Below are 10432 nucleotides of genomic sequence, written 5' to 3' on the forward strand. Positions count from 1 at the left end.
CACTGGTGCCCAAATCAGGTGAGGACAGGTAGACGAATAAATAGAGGAATGCTAGATACATGTAACTCCGCCACCTACCAACACTGATAATAGTCGTAGTACACATCTCTTCGCTAGTAACACCAGTTTAAGTGTTAAAGTCTGAGAGGGTGCAATAGCAGGAGAATCATCTATTTCTCTGTAAATAACGATACAACAAATGAACTCCTGTCGAGCATGCGAGTCTATATTATGAGTAATGAAGTCTGCCACATCCAAGCTTTCCATAGGAATAGAAGGATTACCCGACACGCGTTTGTCTACCAAAGATTGATGATCTCTGTACGGAGTGAATTGCCGTTTCCTTGTATCCTAATCAGAAAAAAAGAACTAAATATCTTCACAACACGTGTCGGCAATTATCTCTCTATTCAATTTATCTGCGTCTTAAAAATAGATAAATAATAGCATCAATGATAAATGACTTAGTTCACTTGGTATTACAGTGTATCAGTTTGATAACGAAACACTTTTTCTCAGATCAACTGTCATTTCCGTTTCTATATTCCATTTGCCTCCATGTCATAACTTCATTTCCGGTTGGCGGTGGAGGTCCAGCTTGACACACACGTCTCCCGGCATGTTTCGGACATGATCGATACCCATCATCTTGATGGAATTATACATCTACAAAAACGGAAACGCTCATTCAATCAATCCTTGTATAGTGACAAACGTATCCGTGGGCCGGATAAGAGCCTGCTCCAGGTTTACTACATGTCCGTCACCAACCTATAGAGATCTCACGAGCACGATAATCTTTGTGACATAATTTGTGAACTAGAAATGACAGGACTTCAGTCCAACTGCTTGTGTATAAATTATTTGAGCACTGTAAAGTTTCCATTCAGATGCGACTTACTAAGCTGTAACTTCCGGTAGACTGGCTGAAAACATTGATGAGGACACCGCGTACAAAATGCAAGTGTTTTTATGTAGGGGATACTGCTGATGTTGTCACCCGGAAGTACAATTCACTGTACCGAATTACTCGCCATTCTTTAAATATTTGTGACGTTATAATTCGTTTTATCAACTAAGAAATTAAACAACGTTTTCGGAAACAGGTTGTCAAACACTTGTTTTGACACTTGAATAAGAAGAGTGGTTGTATAACGAAGATTGTGGTAGCATTGACTGTCGACACATTTTTACTCGGAAAAATAATAATATTTCATTGGGTTTCGCATGAATTGGACGAGAAGTTATATTGGTAGTCTATTTGTCGGTGTGAGGACGATGGCACGTTGCCTGTCTGTGTGAGGACGATGTCACGTTGTCTGTCTGTGTGAAGACGATGTCACGTTTCCTGTTTGTGTGAGGACGATGTAACGCTGTCTGTCTGTGTGAGGACGATGTCACGTTGTCTGTCTGTGTGAGGACGATGTAACGTTGTCTGTCTGTGTGAGGACGATGTCACGTTGTCTGTCTGTGTGAGGACGATGTCACGTTGCCTGTCTGTGTGAGGACGATGTCACGTTGTCTGTCTGTGTGAAGACGATGTCACGTATCCTGTTTGTGTGAGGACGATGTAACGTTGTCTGTCTGTGTGAGGACGATGTCACGTTGTCTGTTTGTGTGAGGACGATGTCACGTTGTCTGTCTGTGTGAGGACGATGTCACGTTGTCTGTCTGTGTGAAGACGATGTCACGTTTCCTGTTTGTGTGAGGACGATGTAACGTTGTCTGTCTGTGTGAGGACGATGTCACGTTGTCTGTTTGTGTGAGGACGATGTCACGTTGTCTGTCTGTGTGAGGACGATGTCACGTTGTCTGTCTGTGTGAGGACGATGTCACGTTGTCTGTTTGTGTGAGGATGATGTCACGTTGTCTGTTTGTGTGAGGACGATGTCATGTTGTCTGTTTGTGTAAGGACGATGTAACGTTGTCTGTTTGTGTGAGGACGATGTCATATTGTCTGTTTGTGTGAGGACGATGTAACGTTGCCTGTTTGTTTGTGTTATGACAATGTCACACTGAATGTTTGTGTTATGGTGTTATGACAATGTCCCACTGAATGTTTGTGTTATGACAATGTCCCACTGAATGTTTGCGTTATGACAATGTCACGCTGAATGTTTGTGTTATGACAATGTCTCACTGAATGTTTGTGTTATGACAATGTCACACTGAATGTTTGTGGTATGACAATGTCACACTGAATGTTTGTGTTATGACAATGTAACACTGAATGTTTGTGGTATGACAATGTAACACTGAATGTTTGTGGTATGACAATGTCACACTGAATGTTTGTGTTATGACAATGTCACACTTGGACTGAAGATGTAATGTGACGTCGTGTACTTATCAAGTACTTTTTTGATGTGGTGTGGATTGTAACAAACAAATAAGTAATGAGATACTATTCAGCTCAAGATGACTTTAATTTCTCAAAACACGTTCTACGACTGTCTAAATTGGTTGCATAATTTCATATTTTAAAATATAGATCACTCCGTATGGGGATATGTTACTACCAGACTGATGAACACTGGATAGTGTAGGGAACAGTCGATGACCATAAGGAGTGTGCCATGTCGTTATTTCGTCGCGAAATAAAGACAACTGTTTTCGCTCCACGATTTACCGTTATTTCGCTTCTCTGTGACATAACAATAATCTTCATTTTGCCGTTCTTGAGGGTGATATAACGATGACATCGGGGAGAAATACTAGAGGTCGCAAATCATTGACATCTTAGTCTCGTAAGTTTGCGTAAGATTGTGTTATGTTCAGAGGGACATTATGACAATAATCATCGTCATTTTACGACGAGGTAACGGAATGGCACGGAAAACGGATATCCGAGTCATGGACCCGGGCGAAAGTGTAGGGATATGTAACAGCACAGCCAGAGAGCCCAACGGGTCACGGACCCGGGCAAAAGTGTAGGGACATGTAACAGTACAGCTAGAGGGCTAGCCGGACCCATAAACTCAGACAAATGTGCGCAGTTGCGTTTTACTCGTACAAATTACAAACAAATCTCGGATATGTCAACTTGATCACAATCACAATGACTTTACAGACGTCGAGCATCAGAATCTTCAGACGACAGAGACGATAGAAGCGACGATTACTTGTTATTGTGAGTACATAATAGGTCAATAGTTTACTGGTGATAATAGTGTGGGAAAATACCACAAAGGTCTCGTCCTTCATATGCGAGAGAACGATGAAGACAAGACCCGATTCATACATACATAAAACGTATACCAACATATTTGCTTGACTACCTTACAAAAAGTATTAATCTTTAGGCAAGTAAAAACCTAGCCAACAATACCACACCAATCCACATTCTCTTACCGTGTCAATATTCTAACAGTATTCAACTCAAAATAAACTTAGCTGGTCCACAGTCATACAGTGTTTAAGTCAAGTACATCTAAGCTTCTAGATAAACATGTCTTGTCCATAGTTCTACAGTATTCGACACGAACTCGTTTTACCTGGTCCATAGTTCTACAGTATTCGACACGAACTCGTTTTACCTGGTCCATAGTTCTACAGTATTCGACACGAACTCGTTTTACCTGGTCCATAGTTCCACAGTATTCGACACGAACTCGTTTTACCTGGTCCATAGTTCCACAGTATTCGACACGAACTCGTTTTACCTGGTCCATAGTTCTACAGTATTCGACACGAACTCGTTTTACCTGGTCCATGGTTCTACAGTATTCGACACGAACTCGTTTTACCTGGTCCATAGTTCTACAGTATTCGACACGAACTCGTTTTACCTGGTCCATAGTTCTACAGTATTCGACACGAACTCGTTTTACCTGGTCCATAGTTCTACAGTATTCGACACGAACTCGTTTTACCTGGTCCATAGTTCTACAGTATTCGACACGAACTCGTTTTACCTGGTCCATAGTTCTACAGTATTCAACACGATCTCATTTTACCTGGTCCATCGTCCAACAGTATTCAACACGATCTCATTTTACCTGGTCCATCGTCCAACAGTATTCAACACGATCTCATTTTACCTGGTCCATGGTTCTACAGTATTCAACACGATCTCATTTTACCTGGTCCATAGTTCTACAGTATTCAACACGATCTCATTTTACCTGGTCCATAGTTCTACAGTATTCAACACGAACTCGTTTTACCTGGTTCATCGTCCAACATTAGTTAACACGAACTCGTTTTACCTGGTTCATCGTCCAACATTAGTTAACACGAACTCACTTTTGCTGGTCCTCAGTTCTACAGTAATCGACATTAACCCAATATAACTGGTTCATTGTTCAAAAGCCAACGTTAAACATATATTAAGGATTGTTATGCATAATTTATTCTAGACTGTACCCATGGTCTTATCAGTAACACAGCTAGACTGTACCCATGGTCCCATCAGTAACACAGCTAGACTGTATCCATGGTCCTATCAGTAACACAGCTAGACAGTACCTCAGGTCTATCAGTGTTATAGCTAGGCTGTATCTCTGGTCTATCAGTGTTAAAACTAGGCTCTACCTCTGTTCTATCAGTGTTATAGCTAGACTGTATCTCTGGTCTATCAGTGTTATAACTAGGCTCTACCTCTGTTCTATCAGTGTTATAACTAGGCTCTACCTCTGTTCTATCAGTGTTATAACTAGGCTCTACCTCTGTTCTATCAGTGTTATAGCTAGACTGTATTTCTGGTCTATCAGTGTTAAAGTTAGACTGTATCTCTGGTCTATCAGTGTTATAGCTAGACTGTACCTCTGGTCTATCAGTGTTATAGCTAGACTGTATCTCTGGTCTATCAGTGTTATAGCTAGACTATCTCTGGTCTATCAGTGTTATAGCGAGGCTGTACCTCTGGTCTATCATTGTTTATAGCTAGACTGTACCTCTGGTCTATCAGTGTTATAGTTAGACTGTACCTCTGGTCTATCAGTGTTATAGCTAGACTGTACCTCTGGTCTATCAGTGTTATAGCTAGGCTGTACCTCTGGTCTATCAATGTTATAGCTAGGCTGTATCTCTGGTCTAACAGTGTTATAGCTAGGCCGTATCTCTGGTCTATCAGTGTTATAGCTAGGCTGTACCTCTGGTCTATCAGTGTTATAGCTAGACTGTACCTCTGGTCTATCAGTGTTATAGCTAGACCGTACCTCTGGTCTATCAGTGTTATAGCGAGGGTGTACCTCTGGTCTATCAGTGTTATAGCTAGACTGTACCTCAGGTCTATCAGTGTTATAGCTGGACTGTACCTCTGGTCTATCAATGTTATAGCTAGACAGTACCTCTGGTCTATCAGTGTTATAGCTAGGCTGTACCTCTGGTCTATCAGTGTTATAGCTAGACAGTACCTCTGGTCTATCAGTGATATAGCTAAGCTGTATCTCTTGTCTATCAGTGTTATAACTAGACTACTTCTGGTCTATCAGTGTTAAAGTGAGACTGTATCTCTGGTCTATCAGTGTTATAGCTAGACTGTACCTTTGGTCTATCAGTGTTATAGCTAGACTATACCTCTGGTCTATCAGTGTTATAGCTAGGCTGTACCTCTGGTCTATCAGTGTTATAGCTAGACTGTACCTCTGGTCTATCAGTGTTATAGCTAGTTTGTACCTCTGGTCTATCAGTGTTATAGCGAGGGTGTACCTCTAGTCTATCAGTGTTATAGCTAGACTGTACCTCAGGTCTATCAGTGTTATAGCTAGACTGTATCTCTGGTCTATCAGTGTTATAGCGAGGCTGTATCTCTGGTCTATCAGTGTTATAGCTAGCTCTACCTCTGGTCTATCAGTGTTATAGCTAGACCGTACCTCTGGTCTATCAGTGTTATTAGCGAGGCTGTATCTCTGGTCTATCAGTGTTATAGCTAGCTCTACCTCTGGTCTATCAGTGTTATAGCTAGACCGTACCTCTGGTCTATCAGTGTTATAGCGAGGGTGTACCTCTGGTCTATCAGTGTTATAGCTAGCTCTACCTCTGGTCTATCAGTGTTATAGCTAGACCGTACCTCTGGTCTATCAGTGTTATAGCGAGGGTGTACCTCTGGTCTATCAGTGTTATAGCTAGCTCTACCTCTGGTCTATCAGTGTTATAGCTAGACCGTACCTCTGGTCTATCAGTGTTATAGCGAGGGTGTACCTCTGGTCTATCAGTGTTATAGCTAGACTGTACCTCAGGTCTATCAGTGTTATAGCTAGACTGTACCTCTGGTCTATCAGTGTTATAGCAAGGCTATACCTCTGGTCTATCAGTATTATAGCTAGACTACCTCTGGTCTATCAGTGTTATAGCTAGACTGTATCTCTGGTCTATCAGTGTTATAGCTGGACTATACCTCTGGTCTATCAGTGTTATAGCTAGACTACCTCTGGTCTATCAGTGTTATAGCTGGACTGTACCTCTGGTCTATCAGTGTTATAGCGAGGCTGTATCTCTGGTCTATCAGTGTTATAGCTAGACTGTACCTCTGGTCTATCAGTGTTATAGCTAGGCTGTACCTCTGGTCTATCAGTGTTATAGCTAGACTGTACCTCTGGTCTATCAGTGTTATAGCTAGGCTGTACCTCTGGTCTATCAGTGTTATAGCTAGGCTGTACCTCTGGTCTATCAGTGTTATAGCTAGACTGTACCTCTGGTCTATCAGTGTTATAGCTAGGTAAACCTCTGGTCTATCAGTGTTATAGCTAGACTGTATGTCTGGACTATCAGTGTTATAGCTAGGCTGTACCTCTGGTCTATCAGTGGTATAGCTAGACTGTATCTCTGGTCTATCAGTGTTATAGCTAGACTGTATCTCTGGTCTATCAGTGTTATAGCGAGGCTGTACCTCTGGTCTATCAGTGTTATAGCTGGACTGTACCTCTGGTCTATCAGTGTTATAGCTAGACTACCTCTGGTCTATCAGTGTTATAGCTAGGCTGTACCTCTGGTCTATCAGTGTTATAGCTAGACTGTACCTCTGGTCTATCAGTGTTATAGCTAGACTGTACCTCTGGTCTATCAGTGTTATAGCTAGACTGTACCTCTGGTCTATCAGTGTTATAGCTAGGCTGTACCTCTGGTCTATCAGTGTTATAGCTAGACTGTACCTCTGGTCTATCAGTGTTATAGCTAGACTGTATCTCTGGTCTATCAGTGTTATAGCTAGACAGTACCTCTAGTCTATCAGTGTTATAGCTAGGCTGTACCTCTGGTCTATCAGTGTTAAAGCTAGGCTGTACCTCTGGTCTATCAGTGTTATAGCTAGACAGTACCTCTGGTCTGTCAGTGTTATAGCTAGGCTGTACCTCTGGTCTGGTCTACCTCTGGTCTATCAGTGTTATAGCGAGGCTGTATCTCTGGTCTATCAGTGTTATAGCTAGGCTGTATCTCTGGTCTAACAGTGTTATAGCTAGGCTGTACCTCTGGTCTATCAGTGTTATAGCGAGGCTGTATCTCTTGTCTATCAGTGTTATAGCTGGACTGTACCTCTGGTCTATCAGTGTTATAGCTAGCCTATACCTCTGGTCTATCAGTGTTATAGCTAGACTGTACCTCTGGTCTATCAGTGTTAAAGTGAGACTGTATCTCTGGTCTATCAGTGTTATAGCTAGACTGTACCTTTGGTCTATCAGTGTTATAGCTAGACTGTACCTCTGGTCTATCAGTGTTATAGCTAGACTGTATCTCTGGTCTATCAGTGTTATAGCTAGGCTGTACCTCTGGTCTATCAGTGTTATAGCTAGGCTGTACCTCTGGTCTATCAGTGTTATAGCTAGACTGTACCTCTGGTCTATCAGTGTTATAACTAGGCTCTACCTCTGTTCTATCAGTGTTATAGCTATAGCTAGACTGTATTTCTGGTCTATCAGTGTTATAGCTAGACTGTACCTCTGGTCTATCAGTGTTATAGCTAGACTGTACCTCTGGTCTATCAGTGTTATAGCAAGGCTATACCTCTGGTCTATCAGTATTATAGCTAGACTACCTCTGGTCTATCAGTGTTATAGCTAGACTGTATCTCTGGTCTATCAGTGTTATAGCTGGACTATACCTCTGGTCTATCAGTGTTATAGGTAGACTACCTCTGGTCTATCAGTGTTATAGCTGGACTGTACCTCTGGTCTATCAGTGTTATAGCGAGGCTGTATCTCTGGTCTATCAGTGTTATAGCTAGGCTGTATCTCTGGTCTAACAGTGTTATAGCGAGGCTGTATCTCTGGTCTATCAGTGTTATAGCTAGGCTGTATCTCTGGTCTAACAGTGTTATAGCTAGGCTGTACCTCTGGTCTATCAGTGTTATAGCGAGGCTGTATCTCTTGTCTATCAGTGTTATAGCTGGACTGTACCTCTGGTCTATCAGTGTTATAGCTAGCCTATACCTCTGGTCTATCAGTGTTATAGCTAGACTGTACCTCTGGTCTATCAGTGTTAAAGTGAGACTGTATCTCTGGTCTATCAGTGTTATAGCTAGACTGTACCTCTGGTCTATCAGTATTATAGCAAGACTGTACCTCTGGTCTATCAGTGTTATAGCTAGACTGTATCTCTGGTCTATCAGTGTTATAGCTAGACTGTACTTCTGGTCTATCAGTGTTATAGCTAGACTACCTCTGGTCTATCAGTGTTATAGCTAGACTGTACCTCTGTTCTATCAGTGTTATAACTAGGCTCTACCTCTGTTCTATCAGTGTTATAGCTAGACTGTATTTCTGGTCTATCAGTGTTAAAGTGAGACTGTATCTCTGGTCTATCAGTGTTATAGCTAGACTGTACCTCTGGTCTATCAGTGTTATAGCTAGACTGTACCTCTGGTCTATCAGTGTTATAGCTAGACTGTACCTCTGGTCTATCAGTGTTATAGCTAGACTGTACCTATGGTACCCACGATTCTGTCAGTATTATACATGTATATGTAGATAGCCGGTACATCTTGCCTATCAGTATAACAGCTAGACTGTACCTCTGGTCTATCAGTATTACGGTATCAGTATTAAGGCTAGGCTGTACCTCTGGTCTACACTGAACCACTGTTCCCACCAATATTGTAGTAAGGAGGTATATGACCCTATTTGTATTTCATGTAGGCTCTACCTTTGGTATATCAGTATTATAGCAAGGGTGTACACCTTGTATATCAGTGTTATATCTAAGATATATCCCTGTTATAGCAGTATTACGTCTAGGCTGTACCACTTTCCTATCAGTATTATGTCTAGGCTGTACCCGTGATCCTGTCAGTATTATACACGTAGCCAGGCTGTACCCGTGATTCTGTCAGTATTATACACGTAGCCAGGCTGTACCCGTGATTCTGTCAGTATTATACACGTAGCCAGGCTGTACCCGTGATCCTGTCAATATTATACACGTAGCCAGGCTGTACCCGTGATTCTGTCAATATTATACACGTAGCCAGGCTGTACCCGTGATTCTGTCAATATTATACACGTAGCCAGGCTGTACCCGTGATTCTGTCAATATTATACACGTAGCCAGGCTGTACTCGTGATCCTGTCAGTATTATACAAGTAGCCAGGCTGTACCCGTGATCCTGACAGTATTATACACGTAGCCAGGCTGTACCCGTGATTCTGTCAATATTATACACGTAGCCAGACTGTACTCGTGATCCTGTCAGTATTATACAAGTAGCCAGGCTGTACCCGTGATCCTGACAGTATTATACACGTAACCAGGCTGTACCCGTGATCCTGTCAGTATTATACACGTAGCCAGGCTATAACCTCTGGTCTAGACTGAATCTTTGTTCCCACCAATAGCATAGTAAGGAGGTACCCGATCCTATCAGTGTTATAGCCAGATTGTACCTCTGGACTAGTACTATTGGTCAGTATTTCAGCGAGACTGTTCTTCTGTCTTTATCAGTATTATAGCTAATTATAGTCTGTACTTCTGTCTTTACCAGTATTATAGCTAATTATAATCTGTACTTCTGTCTTTACCAGTATTATAGCTAATTATAAACTGTACTTCTGTCTTTACAAGTATTATAGCTAATTATAATCTGTACTTCTGTCTTCACCAGTATTACAGTTAATTATAAGCTGTACTTCTGTTTCCCTTCTGTCTTTACCAGTATTATAGCTAATTATAAACTGTACTTCTGTCTTTACCAGTATTAGAATTAGTTATAATCTGTACTTCTGTCTTTACCAGTATTATAGCTAATTATAAACTGTACTTCTGTCTTTACAAGTATTATTGTTAATTATAAACTGTACTTCTGTCTCTACCAGTATTAGAGCTAATTATAAACTGTACTTCTGTTTCCCTTAGTATTACAGTTAGGCAGTACCTCTAGCCATATCAGTATTACAGTTAGGCAGTACGTCTGGTCATATCAGTATTACAGTTAGGCAGTACCTCTGGTCATATCAGTATTACAGTTAGGCAGTACGTCTGGTCATATCAGTATTACAGTTAG

The 10432-nt window shown here is 41.4% G+C and overlaps 1 protein-coding gene across 1 annotated transcript; it reads right to left on the reverse strand.

Annotated features, from left to right (window-relative positions):
* Positions 1–561: 561 nt before the first annotated feature.
* LOC132550779 (uncharacterized) lies at positions 562–3923 on the reverse strand. Its single transcript, XM_060214868.1, has 2 exons — positions 3495–3923; positions 562–666 (listed from the first exon to the last, which is right to left on the reverse strand). Exons 1-2 carry the CDS (start codon positions 3921–3923, stop codon positions 562–564), a joined length of 534 nt encoding a protein of 177 aa, XP_060070851.1.
* Between the last annotated feature and the right edge of the window lie 6509 nt (positions 3924–10432).

This window comes from Ylistrum balloti, unplaced genomic scaffold (assembly GCF_031769215.1).
Source record: "Ylistrum balloti isolate Yb309-2 unplaced genomic scaffold, AGI_CSIRO_Ybal_v1 Utg370150, whole genome shotgun sequence".
Lineage (NCBI taxonomy): Eukaryota > Metazoa > Mollusca > Bivalvia > Pectinida > Pectinidae > Ylistrum > Ylistrum balloti.

What these genes read in the sequence shown, in the direction of transcription:
- LOC132550779 (XM_060214868.1), bottom strand. Translation starts at nt 3,923, where the DNA reads ATGGACCAGGTAAAACGAGTTCGTGTCGAATACTGTAGAACTATGGAC. An exon ending in ACTGTAGAACTATGGACCAG is followed by an intron (nt 667 to 3,494) that starts GTAAAACGAGTT and finishes CCGTTTTTGTAG; the next exon opens with ATGTATAATTCCATCAAGAT.